At 39.9% G+C, this 26,207-nt stretch overlaps 1 protein-coding gene across 4 annotated transcripts in view; it reads left to right on the forward strand.

Moving 5' to 3' along the window:
* The window catches only part of LOC127065129 (semaphorin-2A-like), a 334,076-nt gene that overhangs the window by 38,831 nt on the left and 269,038 nt on the right, over nt 1–26,207 (forward strand). The window contains exon 2 of one of the 4 annotated variants that reach the window (XM_050997062.1): nt 14,621–14,941. The exons of 1 other annotated variant lie outside the window; for it this stretch is intronic. In XM_050997062.1, coding sequence (XP_050853019.1) covers nt 14,939–14,941 — 3 coding nt within the window. In that variant the 5' untranslated portion in view covers nt 14,621–14,938. Of the gene's footprint in view, nt 1–14,620; nt 14,942–23,656; nt 23,684–26,207 lie in introns of those variants that run through there. 2 more of the 4 variants (XM_050997065.1, XM_050997064.1) reach the window with 2 other exon arrangements.

Below are 26,207 nucleotides of genomic sequence, written 5' to 3' on the forward strand. Positions count from 1 at the left end.
GTTCGACCTTGCGTCTTAATTAGCGGTTCAGTTCGATTTAATTTGATGAACGCTCGTTAAAAATAATTTTCACCGGTGTTGCATTTGATTCCAATCGGGATGCAGAGCGAAACAAGCGATTTTTCTGTTTCTCTCATCTTTTCGTCAGGGAGATAGCGATACGAAGCGTAGGGGTATCGGAAAATAATGAAGAGGCTCACCCTCTCGCAGCTGTTGAGTTACCCCCGCGATTCGAGTCCAATACCGATGATGGTGGTGGTGGTGGTGGTGGTGGTGATGGTGGTGGTGGAGGTGGTCTGTCGATGACAACAGGGTAATTACTTTTCAAGTAGCAGACGTGCAAATGAACGACGGTTTAATCTGCCAATAATATTCTAGTATTGCAGGCTGTTTTTATTCCCTATCGTTTTTAACTTTATCCCAGAAAGAAAGGGAGTACAACTTTTATACGAAAATGTATTTTTTCGGCCGAGCGTTGACTATGAAATTTTTTTTCAGTTTTCTTTTTCTTCTCGTTTTCTTTTTTTTTCGTTTGATTTATACGACATCGAAAAAAAAAATACACGACCAATTCGACGACGTTTGTCTATTCACGTGCGTGAATTTCATTTTCTGATTAATACCTGCATATGTCGTTCGAATAATCAAGTAATTCGTAGTTTCGGTGTTTTAACATATTATTATTCGGTCGTTTGTTTCTAGATTGCAGGGACGTTGTTCTTATATCTACGATATTTTTGAAATTTCGTTTTGTAATACTCCTATGAAAACTTATTTCTCAAAGGGTAAATTATTTATATCTTGTAAATATTCATCTTGGGCATAGGAAAAACGAGCAACGGGAAATGATTCGCTTTCGATACGAAAGGAAGTTTTCAAAAGGTACGCCTTCGTAACTCTGGAGAAAAAGTTGTTATAACGATAGACGGTTCCCTTTATATCTCGGAATCGAGGTTAAGAAACAGCTTATAACTTTGGACGAAAAACTTTCGTCGTGTATTCATCCTGGTAGGAGGAAGTTGAGAAGCAGGCCTTTGATCTGTTCCCGCGAGTGCTACTTCAAAATGTGCTTGAACAAATTTCCTAGAAAGGCAAACATGCTGCCTAACAGTCAAGCTTATTCAGAAACAACCTAAGAATGCGACTCTTTTTGCTTTACAACTTTATTCCGTCATCTAGTTTTTCACAATTAATCACAGCCGCGGCCAGCAGTATTAACGTAATATGTCATAATTAAAATGATTTAAAAGCACGGCCAAGTTTCTACGAGAGATAAGACTTTTATAAGACAGAAGTCGTCGCGCACTCGCGCGCATACACATATATCATATCCTGAAGAACGATTAAAACTAGTATGAAACTCTTCTAAACGTTTCCCATGTGTTTGTAGAAGTGACTCATCCGTCAAAGATACATCAACCTGTAAAATAAACCGTCCGGTTTTTCTACTCATCGAGAATTCATTGAAGTAAACGTAAAAAGTACGTTAAATCGGCATAGTATTTTCTCGTTCGGTCAATATCTCGCTGGTAACACTCTCTCATATCTCGTTCGTCTTTCAAAAGATTATAGGACTCGTGTAAAAAAAAAAAAAAACGACGTGCACGACGTACGAAGCTTATTATTACTAGAGGGGAAAAGGAAAAAAACAGTTTAAAATGGTGTAGGAGGAGAATGAGTCTCTCTCTTTTTCTCTCTCTCTCTCTCTCTTTCTCTCTTTCGATAAATCACAACTTATTGAACGAACGGCTCAGTTTTGACGGCCACCCGTTGGGCAGCAACGTTGTACTCGTCCTGGTTGTTCCTGCTCACCGTGATACGTCATAAGTCACAGCTGGTAGCACGTTGCGACGACATCGTCCCTTCGGGCACCCACCACCACATCGTCATCTCCTCCTCCTCCTCCTCCTCCTCCTCCTCCTTTTCCTCTTTATCTATCTCCCTCACTCCAGGCTTCGTGCACGTGCACACGCCCTCGTGCCCTTCGTGGCCTCGGCTTCGAGACCGGCCAGCCTAGACGTAATAGTGCTATTAACTGCTTCTGTATCTTGGCAACCTGACCCTCTCTCTTATACCACGTAGCCGTTTATTGCGTGCTATGATTGATACTGCAAAATATGGCGCTTACCTTCGCGAGAAGGGAGAGAGAATCTAAAGAAAAGAGAGTAGAATAGAAGCCTGAAATTTCCTTCGGGCTTCTTCGATCTACTACAATATCGTTTGAGGTAAACGTTTCGCACGTTCGCGTTGAAGGAGAAGAAAAAAAAAGGAATCAAAGGGAAATAAATTGTTCGGTTTAATTTTGATCAATCGACAGGTACGTGTGATGTACTTATTTAACATTATTTTTCTTTTTACGATCAATAGTTGTAGACATTTCCAGAACCGTTTTTATAAAGTTTTTACATTTCCGTTAAAATTGAACTATGTCATTTTAATATTTGACGAGGGATCATTTCGTTGGGATAGGATTTAATTGCTTTCGAACGAATGGGAATCCAATTTTCAGATTCCAGAAATCTCGTTTAAAACTTGCAATCAAATCCGGGTTACGAATGTAGGACGAAGATCGAAGGACGAAGGACGACAAGTTAGTAGTTACAATTACGGAAAGAACGATGTTTCTTTTGACTGAGATGAAATTGAATTGTGATTACGATTAATAACAACGTCGGTTTACCCGAGTTACTCATATGTCACGCAGCAATAGGAGGAAAGATCAAAAGCTTCGTTTGGCTCGTCCATTCGTTTGTTCGAGAAACAATTTAATAGCAAACGCAAAGACAAACGGAAACGTACAATTCGTGATTTCATATGCACTTTGACTCTCTCTCTCTCTCTCTCTCTCTCTCTCTTTCTTTCTCTCTTCATTACTTTACAAAATAGGAATGTGTTAGAAATTGAATGATCCTTTGTCGACGAAAGCTTCGACGTTTTTCGTTGTTTTGATAATATCTCGTTAATTCGCGATATGACGCTCTAGGTCTATCGAAAAAAAAGAAAAACGAAAAAACGAGAAAAGGAATAAAATAAAAAAAATAAATTAACATTTGTCCGTTGTTAAAGCCGTTCGAATAAGATTAAAAAGAAAATGCGATATACGTAAAATTAATTCGACAAGATTTGTTGGAACTTTGAACTTTTCATTCGTTTTCTCGTTTTTTTTTCACACTCAAGGTTCGAGTGTTTAGACGATAAATATTAAAACCTAACACTTTTTACGTCCACTCGCACGATAAAGCAGCTAAGCCGAATAACACGAGCAAGCAGCGAGTTTCGCGTTTGTTTAACGTATTATCCATACAAACAAACGTTTCACGCCCTGCAGCTCGCTCGCTCGCGAGTCAGTCCCTCTTTTCCTCTTTATTTTTTTTTTCTCCCCCTCCAGCCATTTTTTCTCTTCTTTCCTTTTTTGTTTTCGAGTAGCCGCATTATTTTTCCTCTTTCCATTCATAAATCATACGCAGTCGGTGACGTTTACCTTGAACCTACTTTCGTCACGGTGACGTCCTCGAGAGAGAAAATGACGACGACGACGACGACGACGACGACGACGACGACGATAACGACAACTACTACTACTATGTACGACTATGTTGACTACGAAGGTCGTTAAAAATCACAGCAAGGGTGCCGCGTGCCAGGGGTTGTAAGGACCAAAGGGGTAAACTCTTCTCGCGTATGGAAAACCTCGTCGTTTCCAGTCTACTCGTCTCATTTTACCAACCACTTCTTTTTTTCTTCTTCCACCCCCCTCCAGTCTCTAATTCTTTCTCTCTCTCTCTCTCTCGAATCCTTTTTTCCTTATGCATACATTCGCACGTGTCTTAAAATCGCGATTTTATCATCGATCAATCCTGGATACTACTCTTACGGACGCGTTGAAACGGACTTACTCGCGATAAAAGAGAGTAATACTTTTCTTCGAGTGTAACTCGTATAGGTATATATCTATGTATATATGTATTCCATGGGAAATAAAAGACCTATAAGCGACGTCGATAGGGTAACAAGTCAAATCGAGTGAAATAAAACGAGAGACGTCGTTCTCTCGTAGCTACTTATCGTCGTTCAATCGGCTGGGAAAGCTTCCTACCCTTCCGATTTAACTCGTACTTTTTCACCTTATTATCTTTTCGTTTTTTCGGCGACTTTTCATGGATATTCATTTTCGCTTCTCCCACTGGTAAAGATCTTTATAACATTCAAGATCGAACGTTATTAGCATCCTCTGGTAGAAAAATAAAATATCTTAATGCCAACAGACGTTCGAACATTTGTCACTCGATAATTTTCTCACTTGTCATCTTCCATCTTTTGTTCGCGTTTTTCATGGCGGCGAGTTCAAGACGGGTTGCCATAACCATTGAAATATTTCTTTTTCCTTCATCTTTTTCGTCTTCCATCGCGGATGTAATTCCCCGTACAAATGGAGGTTGTTCCAAGCGAACTCTCGGATCACGTCGACGACCTGACTGTCCCGACACCACGCAGCCTTTTATACGAAGGGTTACCGCGCGAAACTTTCCGAAAAGGGAGCGTACAAAATCGGGGGTGAGTGGAGAAAGGAGTGAGGAGAAGAATCCATGAGCCATCCCTTGGTCTCGACCCTTCGTTTCTTCATCTTCTTCTTTTTCACCTTCTTCCTCTTTCTCCTTTAACCACCTTCAGATCGATCCAAAAACTCCATGGAGTCGAGCAACCTTCGAGTCCTCCTTCTCCTTCTCCTCCTCCTTTTCTTTCTTTTCGGCTTAGGAGCTTACGCGTCGACTCTCCCATCCACGGCCAATCTGTTATCGTATCTGCCTTTTATCTCTCCCAGATCTCGAAATAGATATGCCAGGATCCTTTCATCTTCCGATGCATCATTTGATTATTTATACACGTTCGCCTTTTTTTCCTTCGGTACCACTTCTCTTAAACTTTTTCGCGGTTACCTATATTGGTAAAAAAGGAGAAAGAGAAATATACTTACTTTTCTTTCTACATAATATAACGCACTCTTATTATTATTATTCTAAGCCGCTATTTGAGAAATATTCAAGATGATATTTTGTTGCCGTGAAAGTTTCGCTAGATCTATGCCGGATATACGTGTTCTTCTCGGATTATTATTCCTTTCTCTTAATCTTCTTTGTTGACTAAGACACTTGCCGTGAGATCTCCAAGCTGAGATGAAATTAGTAAAACGACGGATAGTTGAAATTTCCAAAGTTGTTCAGTCACTTTCAAAGAGGATCCGAAGATAATAGATTCCTTGTGATGTTTCGATCTGGTGCATCGAATTAAAAATTCTACCGGTTATACTCGAAAGTTAATTTCTTTTATTGATTCGCCAGAACTTTCCCGCTAAGTAATCTTACCGAGGATTGGGGCCGGAAAAATCGAGAAAATGCGGGCTCGCTGAAAAAAAGGAGAAAATAGAAGAGAAAGAAAGTCGGTGCGAATTAACCGAGGACTTTAAAGTTACGAGTACCGTGTACCAGGTGACAGGAAAACTTTATTTTCTTCATTCGGTTTGATAATAATACTGACCTTTGAGGGGAAAAATAGCTCTCGTTTAAAAAGTTTATCCAAGAATTTATGTTTTGTTTAATCGAGATGGAAGAAAAAGGAATCTTTTCAAATTTAGGAATCCAGGTAATACGATGGCAAACTTTTAATACAAAAATAACATTTCTCTGCAGTAGATCGTAACCTTAAATCGGATTTTATAAAATTATGTATCTTTTTTTTCTTTTTCTTTTTTTTTTTTTAATAAATCGTTCGACAAGTTTCAACACGAAGTAAAGTTTTCATAATCTCTTCAACGTCAAAGATAAATGGGTTACCTTCTTGAGGGAAACTAGAAGCAGTGCGTGAATATGTGATGACCTGGCTAAAAGCGTCGTGAAACGTTTGCGTTTACCCGACGTCGACATCGGCACTAATGCGAATTAGATATTGACGTATAATTCGTGTACGCTCTTCCTTCCTTTTCCTGGTCGATGGTTTTAACCGAGAAGCGAACTGTGGTGGACGTTTAGCGTAGAAAGCGATGATGGGTCGACGCATTTTACCGTAAGCCCGCAAAAAGAATAATTAATAGAGGAATCGTCGTCGTTTGATAGGCTTTATCTTTCTACGCTCTACCGACCGACGATTCCATTAATCGTTTTCGAAGGACGCTTCGTTTATGAATAAAAGTCGTACGGCTATAAAGCTAGGCACTTTTCAATTTTGCTTTTTCACCGAGTCAACGTATTACGTATTTTAATCGAATAAATATAATTGACATCGATGAAACTTCGAGTCGAATAAAATATAAAATGGTATACGATAAATTCTTTGTAACATTTTGTTGTGGCATAGTTTTAATTCTGCGTGCGTATGTATACGTATATCGAATTTTTGAATAAATTTTACTATCATAAATAAATCGACTTTTATGACGACATATTCGAGATAAATAAAGAATAGAAATAAAGCAAAACATTTTTCACAATGAATATATTAAGACGTGACCGTTTTTTTCGTAGTGCGCAGATAATTAATTTCGACTTCGCATACAATACGTAATTGTCTGAATTTCCAGTCTCCTTTACGTCTCATTTTATAAGCAACTTTTTATCGTCACGCTTCATTTCCTTAGTTAGGAACAATTTCGTGAAATTCGAATGGAAGGAGATACACAGTAGCTTTCATAAATCCTTGTCGTAAAAAGAACATACCTTATTTTTGTCGTCGTCGTTGTCGTCGGAAGTGTTCTTTGACGTTTAATTTTTCTTCTCTCTCTCTCTCTCTCTCTCTCTGTCTGTCTGTCTGTCTGTCTCTTTTAAACTCGCATTTTTGTCAGAGTCGTTGTAGAATAAATGTAGATAATACGATATTACTTTCTATGTTCTAATATTTGTTGTAGGAATTTCTTATACGAGGATAGACGACGTTCAAGTCGTAACAAGTATAATTTTCATCGAGGTTTAAATTACAAAATTAAAACTCATAGGCGAGCGAGTACATGCACGTAGAGTCAAATTTTCGAAGGAACATGGAGAATGTCGCCTTTCGTTGGAACGTAAACGGGAAGTGGAAGATGAGCGTGCGTAATGAGCTCTTCGTAACGGTTTAAGGCGCTATACGAGCCAAGAAAGTTCGTTATTTACTTGCGAGTACTCCAACAGCTCGTTTACGTACGCAACGGTATTTCATTTCCTAGAGACGCTTCTGGATAGGCACTTGCAAGGGGTAAACACATTAAGGTGCTCTCGGCTTGTCGGTACACTTCAGTTTTCCTCTCCTTTAGTCCTTTTAGACTCTCCTGATCCACGAAATTCACGATTAATCCTTTGAACGTTCGACGTTTCTCAATGTTTCTAATTACCTGGCATTGATTCAAGTTAACGACTTGCGTAATCGATTCATTTTATATTGCCTTAATTCATCATTAATACGATATTAATACGTCTTTACGTTGAGAAGATCGCACAGTTAATCCGTTGAAAACAACAATTTCTTTTTTATTCAATCGTCCCTCTCCTCCCTCTCTCTCTCTCTCTCTCTCTCTCCCTACGATCATTTACAGATTTTTAAGTAGTCGTTCAAAAGGAAAGCCCAGAGGATATTTCTTTCGGCCATTGAAGGTGTTGAGATTTCAAAGGAAAAAATAAAAAAATAAAAAAGAAAGAGGAGTTTGAGAAAAATTTCCAAGTAGTAAGTTAATCGATGGAAAGAAGAATAATTGTCTGAGATTCTGGTCACGAGTCGCCAGGAACTGAGAGCCGTTAAGCCGTAACTAATTGAACTATTGTCAAGGGGCGGCCGAAGGTGAACGCGAACCTCTTGTAACTTGGGTATTATAGAGATTCTCCAACGGGGAACCGTCAAATCCTCGGTGATAGATCCTCCTACACAATGGCAGCCGAGCTTTTGGAATCATTAATATATGAGAAAGCTTTCCGATTCTGCCGAATATGTAAGAGCACGTGACGCTTCCTCGAACGTTTGCGAACTGTATACGACGACCCTTTCCATCTCCCTTCACTTTTCATCTCTTTTACCTTTCGATGGTTTCTAGAAAGAACCTTATACGACATTCGATCTCAAAGTCGTTTCATTTTTCAAGTAGACGATTTTCAACGAACAATTACTATTCTTTTAGTTCTTTGATATTTCGTGGAATAATAAATCTTTTGGTATCGGGTTGAATTTTTCTAATGTCGATATCGTAGTCTTCATTTCTCATTAATGTATTATTATTTAAATGATACATCAGATCCATAATGTACGACGAGAATGGATACGTTTTCTTCTTTGAAAAAATAGAAAACAACTGGCATTCGGATTATAAAGCCATAGACTTATTATTCCCTTTGTTCTTTTTCTACTGTCTAGTTCTTTTTCTTATTCACCGACAAAGAGTATAGGTAGATACCTATTCGTATGTCGCGACACAGTACGTAGGCGGGTAGATAGGTGGTACGTAGACATATATATATATACATAGAGTGCAGTCGCAATGCACTTCCGAGAAGAAAAATGATCGGCCGTCACACGGATATAACGTATGACTGATCGTCTTCTTGAAATCCTCTTCTCTACGGGTTCATATTTATTTTTTAAAAAGTATACGCGAGAAATACTTTCGATCAACTTTTCGTTCTTTTTCCTTTTCTCCGTGTCATCTCGAACGTTGTTCATTTTTTATGCCGAAAGTACGCCAAGAAGCATGTTAATTTAACAACAGACAAATACAATTAATCGGAATAAACACGTTGGAGGAATATATTAGGTATAGATTCTTCTCGAAGGATAATAGGTAGTACCTACTTGTATAGTCCTGTTTGTAGTGTTCTCACGTCATGGTTCTGCGGACGTAACCAGTAGGCCAATTCTAACGAGACACCCGGTATAGTCACGGATATATATCGGCCGCAATCGAATACGTCGGGGACTCGTGAATGGAATTTATTATTACATTTAGGGAGGTGAACCGTTCGGAGATCCAGCATTTCTCTCTCTCTCTCTCTCTTCTCATTCTATCCATTCTTTGGTCGAATCAAGCAACTCATTACTTTATATTGTGTGACTCTCCAACAATGGCGATCTTTTTCTCTTCCAGTATCGTTCGCAAAAAAAAGAAGCACGAGAGAGTTAAAAAGAGAGGTAGAGAAAAAAAAGAGAGAAAGAGTCTTTGCAAAAGTCTGTGCAAAGAAATCAATGAATACGCATTCTCCGTACTTATACGATCTCCATTCGATTCACCAATTCGATATCTTCGAGCTTAAAATATCGTAATGATATCCGAGACTCATTATTTATAAAATATCGTCGAGATTATAAATTCTTCGTTTCTGAACGTCAATGTAAGACCGATCGAAAGAGACGTTTTAAATCTCGATTGTAGTACTCGAAACCGCGGGATATCGATAAAGGAGAGAACAGAAAAAGAATAATAACTTCCTTCTTTTAAAATATCGTTCCGAGCGTGTGCTATAAAAATAGATACAATCGTAAGACCTTAGTCTCGTTGTATGGAATGAAAAGTTTCGTTATTGAAAATGTTTCGTCCAACTTTCGAACTTAACTAACATTAATTAACAATTTCCACTTGTACCAGTTGTACGACGACAGCTTAATTAACGCAATGAAGCTGGCCGAACTTTAAGCGACTTTCTCCTCCTCGAAGTAAATGGAAATGACTTGTGAGAAAGATTTTACACTGTAATGCGTCTCCCTAAAAAAAAAAAAAAAAGAAAAAAGAAAAAGAAAAGGAAAGCCAAAGAAAAAAAAAGGAAAAGAAAAAAAGAAAAGGAAAAGCTACGTGACGCGAGAAAGCCCCGGCTCGTACGAGGGTGAGCGAGATTCCTATATACGATGCTTTTGTTTCACGCAAGCCGGAAAATTTCACCCTCTCGCCTACCCTACTTCATTTTCATCGACGAATCGTTCTCCGCAGAGCCATAACCCATTCCCTTTTCAAACGGCCGAACTCTATATCTATATTTCTCTTTTTCATCACGAATATTACAACAATTAAAAATGTAACAAAATTATTAAACGTTATTACTTTGTTTTTCGAACGATGGAAAAGGAAGAAGGAAAGAAAGAGCGAAAAAAAATCTACTTGATTATCATCCTAAAAAACGAAACGGTGGAGGAACAAATGACTATGTGCGATTGCAATGTCTGTAGGGTGAACAAGAGAATATTCGAGAGGATGAGTAGGGATGAACCGAAAGACAAAAGAAGCCGTGAATATTTCCCCCGTTTCGTAATGTTCGGCTCTAGGCATACTCGTTTCATACACGAGAGGTGCGAATGCCTCTAGTTTCGTAAATGCTCACGGCCCATGTAGTCTCTTGGAATACAGTGGCGTAGAGCCAAACAGTAGTAGGAGAAGGGAGGTTGCCTTAGGGCTATAGGAACTGGGTGAAAATCGTGAAATAGCTTTATACCTCTAATTTGATATTGTATACTAACCGAGCATCTCTTAAGATATTATCGCGCCCTTTGTCTTCGAAATGTTAAGTGAATTTCATCGAGAATATCTCACGATTATTAGCATTACACAAGATGGGGAGAGAGGAGGGGGGGGATGCAGGTCATAAAAATATTTTTTTTACTTTCCTATTATCCTGAAAAAATCATCTTCAAAATTATATCCCAGTTTTTGGAACCCAGACGCAAGAACTCGAGAGAGAAAAAAATATATAAATCCAAAAAAAGCACAAATAAAAGTTAATAGCAGTTTGGAAAACTTTTTAATAAAATTAACTGCAGGCGAGCGCGCCGTGCGTGCAGCCGACAGCGCGTACCTACGTTGGGGGATAATTAAAAAAGATATCTCCCTGAAAAATCTGCACTTCAAAAAAGGAAAGGAGAAAAAAAAAGTGTGCGAGACCTATAGAGGAACTCCACCCCAACTGAAATCAACCCCCGGAGTTGAAAGCCTCGAAGCATCGAATCGCGATACCGTCTCGGTCTCTCCCTCTCCTTCTCATCCCCAAACCACCCCTCGCCCAATTCAGGCGTCTCCTCGCTCTCGACGTAGATATCATTCTGGGTAGGGGGACGTATCGGCAGGACGACAGAAGTCCATGCAATTTTTATCCACGGATGCACCCTCGAAGGCGAGTCGAAGCGAACTCATTAAATCCGCAGTGTCTCGGCGTTTACGCACGGCCGATTTAAAGCGAGACTAACACGGATTTACGACTTTGACGATGACGACAACGAGGACGATGATGACGACGGCGACGACGCCGACGACGACGACGATGACGACGACGACGACGACGACGAATGGTTAGAGAAAAAAAAGGAGCAGGATGTTCGAAGTTAATGTCAAAGCTTCTGCCTGCCGTCAAATCGTTTTCCACGCTACTGTATGCGACTATGCATCTGTGTCTATATGTAACTATATGTATATGCGTCAACCCACGCGACGCGACGGAAGTGGAAAAGAGGATCGACGAGTGTGCCACCCTTCCGTCGGTGGTGCGTGGAGAAAGAAGGAGGAACGTTCATCCCCTTTTGTATATATGAGAGAGAGAAAGAGAGAGAGAGGGAAAAAGAGAAAGAGACAGATATAGAGATAAAGTGCGAAAGAGAGAGAAGGTATATATACTCACACACTGTGACCGTATAAAACGCAGACACGCGTGTCGAAAGAAAGGGCGTTGTCGGCCCGTCTAGCAGGGCGTCTCGTCCTATTGTCCATGCACGCGGATGGGTTGGCTCTTTACTGAAATGCAAGCCGTTTTTTCCTTTTTTTCTCTTTTTACTTTTTTTCCTCTTTTTTCTTTTTACTTTTTACTTTCTGTCTTTCGTGGGAGGAGGACGTTACGTTGTGAAGCACGAGCTCTGTTGGCAGACCTCGAGAAAAGAGTTGCTACTGCTGCTGCTGTTGCTACTGCTGTTGAAGAAGAGGGAGGGATGGAGGAAGGAAGGAAGGAAGGAAGGAAGGAAAGGGTGTAGGGAACGAGATAGGGGTAGTTGAGGCGCGTACGATGAACGTCACGACCCCCGACGCGACTCTTCGATTCGAGACAAGGGATCGCGTCCGGAGTTGGGCGCGAAGGGGTCGAGGGGTGTGTCTAGGTATTTTCCGAGTCTACTCAATCCCACCTCACCCATCTCTCTCCCTCTCCCTCCATCCTCTGGGACAGACGACTATCCAGACTGCATCTTTCTCTTTCTCTTTCTTTCCTTCCGTGTCACGGCTCGCACTCTTTTCGATTGTTACATTCTCGATGCATACTGCTGTGTTTTAACGTTATTCACCCTCCTCTCTTTTCTTTCCTTTTTTTTTCTTTTTCTTTCTCCCTTTTTTCCTTCTTTTCTTTTCCCTCTCTCTCTCTCTCTTTTTTTTTCTTTACGTCGATACAACGAATATAAATGTATATGCATGCATGCGTGACAGAGAAAGAGACTAAAGAAAAGAGTTAGCTGTCGAGACGAGAGGGTGGAATGTCGCCATTAATTCCACGCGTACTTTTGACTCCTTCGGCAGTGATTCTTCGACGCCTCGGAGAAGGGATTGCTATCGTGCGACGTTAGCACGCAAGAGAAATGTCGATTTTTCATTAAATTAACGCGGAACGTCGACTCTTTTGCTCTCTTCGCTCGTCCTCCCTTTTCTGGAATTCTGGAGACGTCTGTCGCGGCTGGTGAAGGGAGAGAAAAAACTGGGAGAGGGGGAAGGACAGCGAAAGGGGTGACTTGGAAGTTACTGGAATTAGTCTCGGACTGGCGACCGACGCGGCAGAATTTCGAGTGAGTCCAAGTTATCAAGGTTTCCTTGTCGATCGTTCTTCTCTCAGTTTGTTCGAACATGTAAATCGTTAGGGTTGGTCTATAGGCGTGGCTCAATTGGTTCTCCCCATTGTCTTTGAAACTTAAAGGTGGAAATTATCTTTCGAACGGTGATCCACGCGCTTTAAATGTTTGGGATCACGCCAACCGATCGACCCTGGTTTTAACAATTCAACCAACATGTTCGGCTTATCGAACGATTGATAAAAACTATAGTGAAGCTCCGGTTAATTATGTATTTCTTCGTACGATATTTTGCATGACGATGAGGAAGAGCATAGAATAAAGGAAGTTTCGCATTTAAAAATACACGATCGTGAATGCGAAAGCAAAGTAAATCAACGGTACGTTATTAAACAATGTAGGAGCTGCTGTAAATCCGTGCTCGTTCTCCATGAAGTATACCAGTTCTCTTCTTTTCCGAGTCACCATGCATCACTATTACATATAATTAGGAGCTATTAAACGCGTACCGCTGTTTCCCATGTTAACGTCGGCGCAAACAAATATCCCTGTATCATTCCTCGAAGAGGAGAACAGACGGAGAAAGAGATAATCGCATTAGCTCGCTTAACTATCTTTTTCTTGCAAAATTTAATTACGTTCCTCTTACCTTTTTCATTCTATCTTCGTCCTTTTTTCTTTTGTTACATACGCGCGCACGTTCACATACGCATCCCACTCACACGCATCTGTAGGTCAATGATATTCGCCTCACCCTTTCCGGCGTGTCCATATTTTAGGGTGGACCGATAACAAGGGTGAAAGACAAAAACGTTGCTGCGTCATACATACGTGTCGTAAGCCAAAAGATGGCGATTGTGAAAAACTTGTCAACAAGTAATAATAGTAGTAGTAGTAGTAGTAGTAGTAGTAGAGTAGTAGTAGGTAATAATAGTAATAATAGATAGTAGTAGTAGTAATAATAATAGTAATAGTAGCAGTAGTAGTAACGGTGGTGGTAGTAAACGAATCTACTCATCTTGCTGAAGGTACGAAAAGGTTCCCGAGTCGTTCTTGCTTTAGCATCGAGTACATGTACTTACTTTTCTCTCCTCTCTCGCTCTATCATCCACCTAGTTTTCCTTTTCTCCATCCTCGTAGGAAAGCAAGGGAACGAGAAGGCTTCGCGTTAGTAGTTCTGTCGATTTAAGGTTGTCGAAGTTGTAAAGCTTCACAAGCGTTCCCTCGGGTTCGCAAGTTTTACTCAGAGTTCTGCCCTCCCACTACTCAGCCATCATCGAGCCACCTCCCACAACTCCTCTATACGTTCGCTTACTCGTTCGTTTCTCCCTCGGTCCATCGGCTTTTTTCATCCTCGACTATCTGTACTCGTATGTCAAAGGAGTCATTTTCCTGTTTCCTGCTCGAACTTTACCGCGATTACTCGTTTGTAAAAGACGGATAATGCCTCTCTCGCTAGCATACCTCGCTTGCTAAGCTTCTTCCTCTCCCTCACCTCTTCCTCTTCATCCAGGGCGACGCCTGTTAACGGAGTTTTGCCCTTAGGCGAGGACCTGTCCCTCCTTTTGGCGACACTCACACTCGTAAATTTCTCGCGAGCCGTTCTAAGTCTTCGTGTACTTACTACTTTATCTTCTCAGTGATATTTACGTATTCACTTTGAATAATATTTTCTTACTCCCGTCTGCGAATTCGGAATCGAGGAAAAGGAATTTCCTTTTCTCTTTGTTTTCTCTTTCTCTCTCTCTCTCTGTTTTATCTTAACATTTACGATCGTTAGAACAAGATGACTTCTTTATGGTATAACCTTTTTATGGATTCACTCGAGCCAATCTCAAATCGTTTTTCCATTTTCTGCTTTCAGTCATGAGAGTCCTAAACGAGTGTCGACGGATGACCGCCACGGTGGTGCAGTTGCATCGACGTAAAAGTGCAGTGTGACGACAACGACGACGACGACGACGACGACGACGACGACGGCGACGACGACGACGACTGTGATGACACGATTCGTGGAAGAAATTGTGTAAACGGAGCAACGAGTAGTGTGTGTTTTATTGTTATTATTAGACGATTCAGATACTTGATAGTTCGCGTGCCTCTACGTTAAGTCTCTACGAACTACGAAAGGGAGATTTTCGAGGAGGTGCGAAAAGAGTGAAAAACGGGATAAGAACAAAAAATGGTGAGTTTGAATTTCGTTTCGACGTAACGCGAATAATAATCTGCTTTTCTCCCTGCTTCTTTCTCGTACTACTCGAGGGGTGAAAAATCGCAAGGTTTTCCTTTGTCGTTATCGTGGAGGGTCGAAGCGGATTTGAATCTGAATTATCGGTTATTGCAGACGTTATTGCTATATGGGGTTCACTCCTCTTTCGATAAAAGACGGTAGAATCCACTTGAAAATATGCGTATGTGCTTACCCTTGCAGCTTTAAACACAGCGTACGAAGAGAGAGAGAGAGAGAGAGAGAGAGAGAGAGAAAGAGAGAAAAGTGGTGAGTTCGGATCGAAGGGAAAAAGAGGGAGATAGTGATATAGAGGACGACGTCTCTCACTTACGGTGCGCTTACGCGTCGGTGATTTTTCAATTTGCCACTTTTTTCGTGCCTTTGTACGCGCTATCCCAGCGCTTATCCAGCTTTCGACCCCGGGCAATTTCGGCAATTGATTTTGTCGCGAGCTTTTTGTTGAAAAAAGAGATCGAAAGAGAGAAAAAGAGAGAAAGAGAGAGAGAGAGAGAGATCAGCATACGACCTAGCAGAACAATAGGTTCTTTGCTTTTTAACGGAATATTTCTATATCCGGGACATTCGACCGTCTGTCAAATTTTTATTCGTTTTAATGAAATACGTTTCCTAGCGAATCTAATTCGGATTAAAAGGTTTTGTCGTTAATGGTATAAAATTTATGAGTGATATATGTTTATGTGATTCCATATAGTTACATACATTTACAGAAATCTTTTTAGTCTATTTAAAAAAAATTGCGAGATTAAGTAATTAGTAAATTTAGTGTTTGAAGTGGTACGAGCAAAAGAAATATAGAAAATGGAGAATAAAGAGATAGAGAGTAGGTAATATCAAAAGTTCTCGAACAAGGACGATCTGAAAAGTAACCGCTCGTTTCTATGTAAGAGCAGCGAAACACTCGGCGCTGATATTCAAAAGGGTCGTAAGGGCGGCACGAATAAACGCAAAATACTCGCTTATATCCTCTGCTATAAATAAAGAGCGGCTGAGAGGACGAGTTATCCAGAGGCTCGCGAGCCAACCACCCTCGCTGCACTGTCTTTCTCTCTTGCGCGTATATGCGCTCGCGTACACGCACTCGTGAAAAATGCATACGAAACGTCAAATGCACTCGGCGCGGTCCATCAAAATGCAAATATCTTTTATCCACGGGAGATAATGTATGCGTCCGTCGAGAATCAGTATTCAGGTTGAGCCCGTCCGATACGCCTCTCTCATCCGTGCTTCTCGCCGTAGAAAAGTGCACACACACATGCATACACAGAAAAAGAGAGAGAGAGAGAGAGCCATATGCACGCGCGCGCAGACTCACAGACACAGTCGTAGACAGAGAGAAATACTTATATATGTATATCTAACGCGTGAGCCACGCGTATATCGAATGTGCTTGCTGAAAAGGGGGGTCCTCTTCTTCTATGAGATAGAAAGAGACGAATAGAAGTTGAAAACGTGAGGGTCTACATTGCTTTTTGGCATATAACTATGGGATACACAAAGAAACCCTTCAAAGAGACGATCTTCTTCCCTTAGCTTCTTAGCTGAAATCTTTATTTTACGATCGAACCCATCGTCTTCTTTCTAGATACTCTACCTCCTTCTTTTATCTTATCGATCGTCCGTCCGACTCACCATGCACTACCGACTGGATCTCTGTGTCCGTTTCGAAATTGCTTTGACCTAAAGCGGAACCAATTTTAATTGATACGATACGCTTACGAGGGTCTAGAGACAGGCCGAGTACCTTCGTCGTTGTCGTCGTCGTCGTCGTCGTCGGCGTCCCTTTTTATTCGACGATCGACTCTAGATAGGTCAGCTGCTCCAGATAGCCCATTTTCTTTCGCTATTTTTCTTTATTTTCTTCTATTTTTCTTTTTTTTTCCTTTTTTTTTTCTTGATAAGCAAGATCCAATTTTGTTTGAAATCGTCCTAGGACTTGATCAGAGCTTGATATCTCTTGAGTAAAACGTGTCGATAAGTTCACGAATGATTTTTCACCTTCTTTTTCCTCTTTTTTTCTTTTTTTTTACATTTCAAATATCTTCGCTGATATATTATTATAAATTTGACATTATTCGTTCCGATTCATCGAGTCGAATAAGACGTCATTGAACGTAACACGGAAATTAACGTGTTCTTAATATAGCTCGAATGGGTTATACTGAGGTAATTAAAGCATAGTACTCAAGGAGTTTTAAACCGAAGGTAAACTGTTTTCTTACTGTAATTCTCGTTGGAAACTCTGTTAAAGGCCACCCTTTTTACGTCAAATAAATAACGTCGGTTGTAAATCAATTCGAATGGGCAGGGTTCTGCGCCCTTCTTGAATTTTCCTAATAGTCGAATACACCGCTTGGAAAATCTAATCTTCTTTCTCGTCTAGAATGTTTTTACGAAAGTTCTCTATAGATAGAAACGTACCTATCGACGTGTACAAAGGGCTAAGGTCTTCTCCCTTTGGACCTTCGTATTTATCCAAGTCGAAGGCTTAGAGAAACGTACGATCTTATCGCGAGTTAAATTGAATCGAGCTCGGGTCTATGATGGAAATTGAGAAAAGGCTAGGGAAGTGTCGAGAAGGTTGAAAGAAAAATGGAAGGAGAGAGACAGGTGTAAACGCGAACGCATTGTAGCCTTCTAGTAAACTCGAGAGTCGATCGTATCTGCATACAAAAGAGATACTCTAGTTGAAGCCCTCCGTTATTATATACATCGCGACTATCGTTCGTATATATTCTTTCGTTCGAATGCAAACTGTTAAGAAAAAAAAAAAAGAAAAAAAAGAAGGAAAAGAAAAACTTACCGTGTCATTAATGTCATTAAAAAAAAATAAAAAAAAATGAAAAAAGAAAAAAAAAGAAAAGAAAAAGAAACTGTCCTAATACGTTACAGTTAATTAAATTTTAAATATTAAATATCTTCGACAAGTTGAATTCGATACACATATGATACGACGATATTTTACAAAAGGCTCAAGAAAATTGTATTGTCATAATAGAAGGAATGCTTATCAGATAGGTGTTATTATCTCAATGCGTTTTACGATGTATTCTACAGACCTATAAAAGAAGTAACGTACTCGTACGTGTATTACGGTATTAACGTGTCTATTCAGAGTCGTTAATAGTGCCATTAAAACGTGAACGAATGTGTGTGACCGCGGTGTGCATAAAAATGATTACTTTCGCTGTCAGAGAAACTCTCTTTTAGCTTTATCGATCGCACGTTCTTCGACACATAAGGTATCTTTTTCTAGAAATAAAAGAAAAAGTAATTATTTCGTAACTATAGTACGATAATACTATCGTAAAGTTTATATTTTTTGGATCTTGGAAATAAAAAAAAAAACAAGTATACTTATAACATAATAAATAGAAAAAACGTGTAAGTATTATTTGATATCGCTCCATTAAGAAAAATCGAGAGTACTGAACGTTATCTCGCGTGTGGAATGCAAAATGCAATATGCAGATTTCCGTTACACGTAGGTGCAACGATTAAAGTTCCTACTCTTTATACATATATATATATATATATATATATATATATATATATATATTCAATTTGATTTCTTTTTATTACTTTTCCCAGAGTTCACTTTAATTTGGATTAATCTTTTCCTCGCTATTTTTATCATACGACGATGCATGCAATCGTCGTAAATTAGCTCGAGTGAAGTTGGAAATTAATTTCTTAAAAAGAAAAAAAAAGAAGGAAAAAGAAGAATCTTTTGAAAAAAAAGAACTTAACGTCGACGATATAAGCAGAGAGATATCATGCGTTTCTCATACGGTTTTATTCCGATGAAAGTTTTCAACGATCCCGAGATTTCGATTGGACGAGCATCAACGAGCGTGCCGTTTAAACGATCGCTGGTATAAAAAGCTTAAATATCTCTCCTTCTCACACATATACAGTTATTCTCTCCTTCTCCCTCTTCCTATTCCCGTCGAAAGCCTTTAGCAAAATCGACCCATTTGAGGGAAGTTCGCGTGATCACGAACGAGCGGTGGCCCTTTAAGTTTCGTGATTCCTTCCTTCGTCAGGAGCTTTCTCGACGATCCTTTCCAAGTTCGAATTCCTATTCGAATGGTACTTTATCGGTTAGTAGGACGACGATTTCGTTCTAAGTATATTGCAAATCTTCAAGGGCCTTTTAACAAAATTCTTCCAGATCCGATAATGATCTGGTGAATTTGTAGAAATCCATGCATGTATATAAGTTTCACTGAAGTTCCGAAGATGAAAGTCATCGTAGAGAAACGTGCTCGAGAAGATATAGGTCAAGAGAGAAAATCTCTAAGGGGTATGGAGAAGGAGGATCTAAGCCTAGGTGGGAGCAGCAAATTTCCTGTGAAATTCTAGTAAACTATTAAGTGTTGAGAGAGAGAGAGAGAGAGACAGGGTATATGACGAAGGAGTAAAAGGAGAGGGGAACTAGCGAGAAAGAGAGAGAGAGAGGAAGGGAGGGAAGTTAAGAGACGCGTGAGGCCCAACAGCAACAGGGGTCGGACAGTTAATTTATTACGCTGGTTTCGAGTCCGTCGCTTGTTACGCGACCGAGTTGTAGAAAATTTGCATGCGCAAACTCGCGTGGAATCACGAGGGACGCTTGCATACTAAGTTATCGTCGGAGCACGGCGCTGCTTGCCTAGCCTCGGAATGGGCGGAGTGAAAGCTTCGGTTGAAGTGGTGAGGTGGATTGCAAGCAAGGGGGAAGAAAATTGCGAATGGAAACGCGAAGGAAGGAAGGAAGGTAAAGAGACGGGACGGTCAAATTATAAAAGCTACCGACACAACGGAGACGATGACGATGAAGACTCTACGGTAGAATTCCCAATTTCAGAACAAAAGCTACGGAGTAGAACGTAGCCACAGTCGTATTACTTGCCTCGGTTGAGAAAGTCAAACTCCTCGGTTTTACCTTTCCCCCTCGTATATACTGGGAAAGAGCGAGAAAATAGAAAATTAACTTCGGTTTAATCCGTCAGGCAAGCGCGTACTAATTAACTGACGTCTACTTCAATCGTCTACTAAATAGTCCATCGAATCGCAAAGCTCCGTTTCCTTTACCACAATGCCGTTTCGACTAAAATTTACTAAATCCCTGAAAAGTTACGCGACGATTCGATTCGTCTAAAGTCGGCTTAACACTTTCCGATTTCCTGCATTTTCGAGTTCGCGCATTCTAACAATCTTAAACAAAAGAGATAATCCTGCTTACAATGGAGAAACTTTTGAAACGTTGGGCTCGTAAGCGTTAGATAAATTTTATGATTTTTCTATTTCCTTTTTTTCTCTCTCTTTTCTTTTATTTTAATTTTTTTTTTATTTTCTTTCGTCTTCTAACGTCAACAATTATTAGACCGAAAGTTGTATGAGTTTTTAAAAGTTAAAGAAGTTAGCTTCGTGGACTGACAATTATCTCGTCGTGTTGTAATTGGCAATAATAGGACCGCGAACGTTTCGAAACGAGAGATTTACCTTTATGCATCCGCAGTTGCGGTATAGTCGTTTACGTGTTGGAAAATGAACGGAAAGGAGTGAGTGTTGAGGGTTGGTATGCAGGGTTAAAAGGGGAATGCAGAAGAGGGTTCTTGCGTATACGTGGCCATTACTATCAGCGTGCTGCCAATAATAGACGAACCAGTTCACGGATTCCAATCATCGCGCCGATGAAACGCGCAATCACGTTCGCATAAACCATAAACCTTCGGATTATCTTCGGACGTTCTCGGTTGCCGATCGGTTTTCGAAAGTCGTCGTTCGGTGTGTCAAGTCGCGTGGAAAACGTAAAATCCTCTTTTATATCTGCACCGGCACGGCCGATTTCGATAATGCGGATATGATTTTCCGCAAAAATTCTATCTCTGCTTTTTCCTCCCTTCTCTTTCTCCCGTTCTTTCTCTTTACATGATAACATATTGTTATCTCGAGTTTATTATCATTATAATGGAAAAAAGATAGCGAATGTGTGTCAATTTTTATCTGACTTGTGTCGAAAGTTTGTTTTTTGTTCGAGAGATTCATTATTTTAGTCACGCTGAACATGCAGAGAAAGAGAGAAAGAAAGAAACGGAGAGAGAGAGAGAGAGAGAGAGAGAGAGAGAGAGAGAGAGAAAGATAAAGGAGAAAAAAGGAAAAGAATATCTCAGTATTCTTTACTCTTCGATTTAAATATGGTAATCCTCTTGCATCGTATTTTTACAAGTCTAATTCCGTTCTTTATCCGCAAGTTCATCGTCCGCTCGTTTGTTTGTGACACACTTTTCCTACGGAATAAAGGAAACAATCGGACAGAAAATTAATAAAGATGTAAAGCTGGGATGAGAGAGATAGAAAAAAGGGGTGGGAAGAGCAAACGAAAGGATAAGAATGAAAAGCTCTCAGCGAATGTGAGAAACGGTGGAAAATTAAAAGAACGAGGGAAACATTTTCCCACCATCAAACGAGGAAATAATGAGAGAGAGAATCATTACGAACTTGTTTCCCGTTTTTCTTATACTCGTCATCTTGTCTTTATGTTGGACGTACATAAGTGTGTGTGTGTATATATATTATATATATAAAATATATAAAATATATATATATGTTAACTTCACAAAGCGCGTTCACTTACCTCGAGCAACGAGATCGAATTTCTTTTCAACGGGTCGATCATTGGTAATATTATTCTCTTCGATGAAGAGTTCCAAGAGGTTTCAAGAGGTTCTTTCTTCTTCCTACTCTTTTCTTTGTATTCTTTTGTCCCTTGGCAAAGGCAGACCATAATGGATTTACTTGTCCACTCTTTCCTTGCAAACCGCACGATCGATCGTCGTTTCATGTAATTTTCTACGATGATTCGGTGCCTGAAAATGTAATAGTAACATTATCGATAAGCGGATTGACCTCCGCAATAGTCATCATCTTACAATGCGTCTTTGCTAACAAAGATCGTGATCTTCCTTCTACGCTGTTCGCTCCTTTTTCATTTATCGCAAATCGCAATTTTTTTTCTTTTTGTTTTTTCTTTTTTCACCTATCGAAATCCTCCTACCGAAATTTTCAGAGCGATCTACCTTTATGTTTTATATGAATAGATTTGCGATCATCGATCCGATCATTAATTTTAATGTTCGTGCGTTTTAACGAGTCGCAATTAAAGAGCCGAATTATGCATAAATTATTGTACAACGAAAGCCTCGAAATTGATTTAATATATATTTTAAATTTGATGATGAAATGAATATTACTCCGATTGCCCTCGGGTACATCCATTTTTTCCAGCATATCTATCTAATTGTAAATGTAATGAAGGTACGTTATTATAGTAATGCGCTTTAAAATTTGTACGATATTCTTACTTATTAACGGAATATTATGAGAAGTATGCTTTGTTACGTTACTACGATAACATTTCTCGATAAATTAAATTTTCATTTATGCATATGAAATAACGGAACGTCGACGTGCGAGTAATAATAGAATAATTAGGGTTTAGGGATGTTATTTAATACAAACATACATTAAGTGTGATAGAATATTAACTATGATTATAACTTCGATTAGTTCAGTTTACTTGGTTCCTACTTAGTCATCGAGTTCATTAAATAATCGCGTATATAACGTTCGATAATTCACATTTCGTAAGTTTATCACGGCCCACGATTAATATTTCACGGCCGATTCAAGGTAGCTTTATCGCTGACAAATTTTACCGACATTACCCGGTATTCGAGAGAACAGCTTTTCGGGAACTTTAAATTACGAAATCCACGGCAAAAGCATTCGATAATTTAGCGACGGAACATTTTCCCATCGCCTAGAGCGAACTTCGCTCGAAACTTTTGAATTTAACCATTGAGGTTCCCCCGAGTAACAGCGTAGACAAGCGTGTTTAATTTGTATCGATTGATCTTAGCTAGTCATACGAAATGCTTTTTCAATGGAACGTATTTGTGTGATTAAAATAATGACGATAAGAAATATTAAACGTTTCCAACGGAACAGAAGGAAAGAGGCCGGCTATTTCTAGTTTATTATAGTTTCGGTATCGCATTCGATGCCTGTATTGCTGGTTGAGTTTATCGATCGAAGAAAATAAGAAGGGCACTCCAACGAGCCGATTCTTATCGTTCATAGGCCATCGTGTTGCCGGAGAGAAGAATATTGCTCGTCCGCACGTGTTCGAAGGGAGACCGACTCCGATATCAAGCGTAGCTTTCTCAAACAAGCTTATGTTTACGTCGTGACGTCGTGACGGACCCTGCTTCGGTGTTAGCGGGGAACTCGAAAAACGAATAGTCGAATAGATCGTAGCGCGCGCCCACGCGCACGACACCCCTTCTTTGCTCGAACTCCTTTCTGTCCACCCTCGAGACCTCTGTGTCTTTCTCGATTCTCTCTTCTAGGTTGGGACTGATCAGAGACAACTGATAGCCGCACCTCACGAAAGGGGTTTCAACGTCGTTTTCATTTTCTTCCTACTCGCAGTCTGACTCAACCAACACGCATTTAGACGGAAAGCAATAAAGTTAAGTGTAAACAGTACCTCCGAACGGGTTGCACGATCCCCTTTTCTCTTTAAGATGACCTTACGACTTTCTTTTTCCTTCTCGGGTGGGGTCGAATGATGTGGACTACCGAATTGACAGATCGATCAACGAACTATGTAACGCGATAGTCAAACGGAAACACGTGAGTTTCGGATTGAATTTTATCTCGAATATCACGTGCACGTGTCGTTCACGTTTACTTAGTATTTTAATTAACAAAAGTAATTATCCCGTGTACAATTTAAATATTTCAGACCTGTGACGAAGAGAAGTAACTTAACGATTACAATTTTTTAATTAACGTAAATGTTCATTATAATTCAGCTAGTATATTTTGGAAAAACCCTTTTCATCGTAAATACGTTGACTACCACGAAATGATCCCTCAAAAGAGGGGTAGCACTAGGGACAGAGAACGGTGCGTGCTTTATCCATTTTGGTTGGGACCAAAAACATGGACTCGGTCACTCTCCCTTTCTCTCTCTCGCTCTCTCTCTCTCTCTCTCTATTTCTATCTCCGGTTCTCTCACACACCATGTAGAAAAAGGTGGAACACATGGGTTTATACATGCGAGACACATAAATATGAACTCTTGTTCGGTGGCATTAGAAGCTTATCGTTATTCCGCACACGTTGCCTGTTCGTCGCAGGCCACCGGCACTAACTACTTGCGTTACGAGTCGACCAAGAACCTCCTTTGGGTAGATAAACAACAAGGGGAGCGATCACCTTCACTACTACACCAACAACCAGTAACCAGTACCAAGAACCTACGGATCGCACCTCTCGATGGCTATAAGCATTTAATTTGCATAGAAACGCGACTAACTTTGGCTATTAAACGCTCCACGCCTCGAAACTCCGGCCAGTTTTCAATTACCAAGATGGCAAATCTTGAGAGCTTCCATTCGGTCTTTCCAATGTACTCTCTCTTTATCTCTCTCTCTATCTATCTATCTATCCATCTATCTATCTATTGATCTTCATCGGGAGTGACCAAATCTTAATCAATTTCTCTGACGAAAATACGAACGTCTGCGGAATTCTTCGGACGGAATTAGGATCAGCGTCGCAAAGGATTACCTTCGATCTTCAGGAAACCATCTATGTCCACTACGAAGGATAATTCTAAATCCCCTGCAGCTTTAATCGTACCTATCTGTTATAACCTATCTAATGAAAACCTATCCAAGAAAATATGAAACTTTACTGAAATGTATATTTCCGGCTCTAAATACAATTAGAGAAAATGTGGTTGTAAGAGAAAATGTTCGAAGTAAATTAAAGAATTTTCGTCTTGGTCGAAAAATCAAAGAGATACTTTTCACGATGGAAAATTCTTAATCATGTTCGAATCGACGTTCGATGAGAGGTATTGAGGATCGTGAAACGAAGAGACGCACGCTTTTTCTCCCTCCCTCCCTCCCTCTCCCTCTCTCTCTCTCTCTTTCTTTTTATCTCTCACTCGAATAAATTGCGAAAGGCAGGCCACTTTGTTAGTACGATCTGAACGTGCGATCGCATAAAGCAAGCACCCATTTCTTCCTTTAAGCGTTCATACACCCACTTCTTCTCTCACTCTCTCTCTCTCTCTCTCTCTCTCTCTCTCTCTCTCTCTTTCTCTCTCTCTTCTTTATTCCGCTCATTTTACAGCAAGTCCAATGCTTATTCAACGAAAGCACCGTTGCCTCCTAGAAAGCTGCAGCTGCAGCTAGCGTCCTTCGTCTGCAAATAGGTTGTATCGCGATGGCTCTTTTCACGAGCCACTTTCCATCGTCTCTTATCACCTAGCACATCTGTGGTCTCGTTTGCAGACATGTATGAACTTTTCTCCTTTCTATCCCTCTCTTACGCCACTGCCTTCTTCCTTTTTCCTTTTTCCTTCCTTTCTCAATCTATCTCTCTCTCCCTTCCTCTATCTCTACGTACGTGCGGCTTCCTTCTCTTACCACTTCCAAGCCCTTTCTCTTTCATTCCTGCGTCTTAAACTCCACCTCTAACATCCCCCGTAATATCACTGGCTTTTGCGCGAGATCTTGGCTATGAAACCTCCCCTTTACATTTTCATTTCGTCTGTTTCCTACTACAGCAGCCCGCTTCTATCTTCTTGCTCTTCTTCTTTCTCCTTTCTCTCCTTTTTTCTCTTTTTTTTTCCTTTTTTCTCCTTTTTCTTCTTTCTCTTTTTACGGACGTGTTTCATTCGGCGACCTGGAAATTCATGAAAGTTAAAAGATATATAATTATAATTAATCTGAATTTTTAATTCGTTTGTCGGTTGTTAACGTTGGTTTGCATTTTTCCAGAGTTATATAGATCAGAAAGAAATTTATTTAATAATCGATTTCTGTAATTACTTTATGGAATGGACGTTGTTTGTAAATTACAATTTAATTACTATTCTTTATTATTGAGACAGGTCGAAAACTGTTATTACAATCGATTGCTCTTCTCTCTTTCTCTTTGTATTTGTAATATTGCTACGTCTCAAATTCAAAGCGATCTTTACTATTGTTACAACCCATAATGTTATATAAACTCTTTTGTAAAACAATCGGTGAGAATCGAAAGTCGAGAACTGCATCTGACTGTTGTGAATTACTATAGATCTAAAGCGCGAGTTGCCCTTTCTTTTTTTCGCTTTTTCCACGACGTTTAATGGTTTTGA

The sequence above is a fragment of the Vespula vulgaris genome, chromosome 7 (genome assembly GCF_905475345.1).
Source record: "Vespula vulgaris chromosome 7, iyVesVulg1.1, whole genome shotgun sequence".
Taxonomy (NCBI): Eukaryota; Metazoa; Arthropoda; class Insecta; order Hymenoptera; family Vespidae; genus Vespula; species Vespula vulgaris.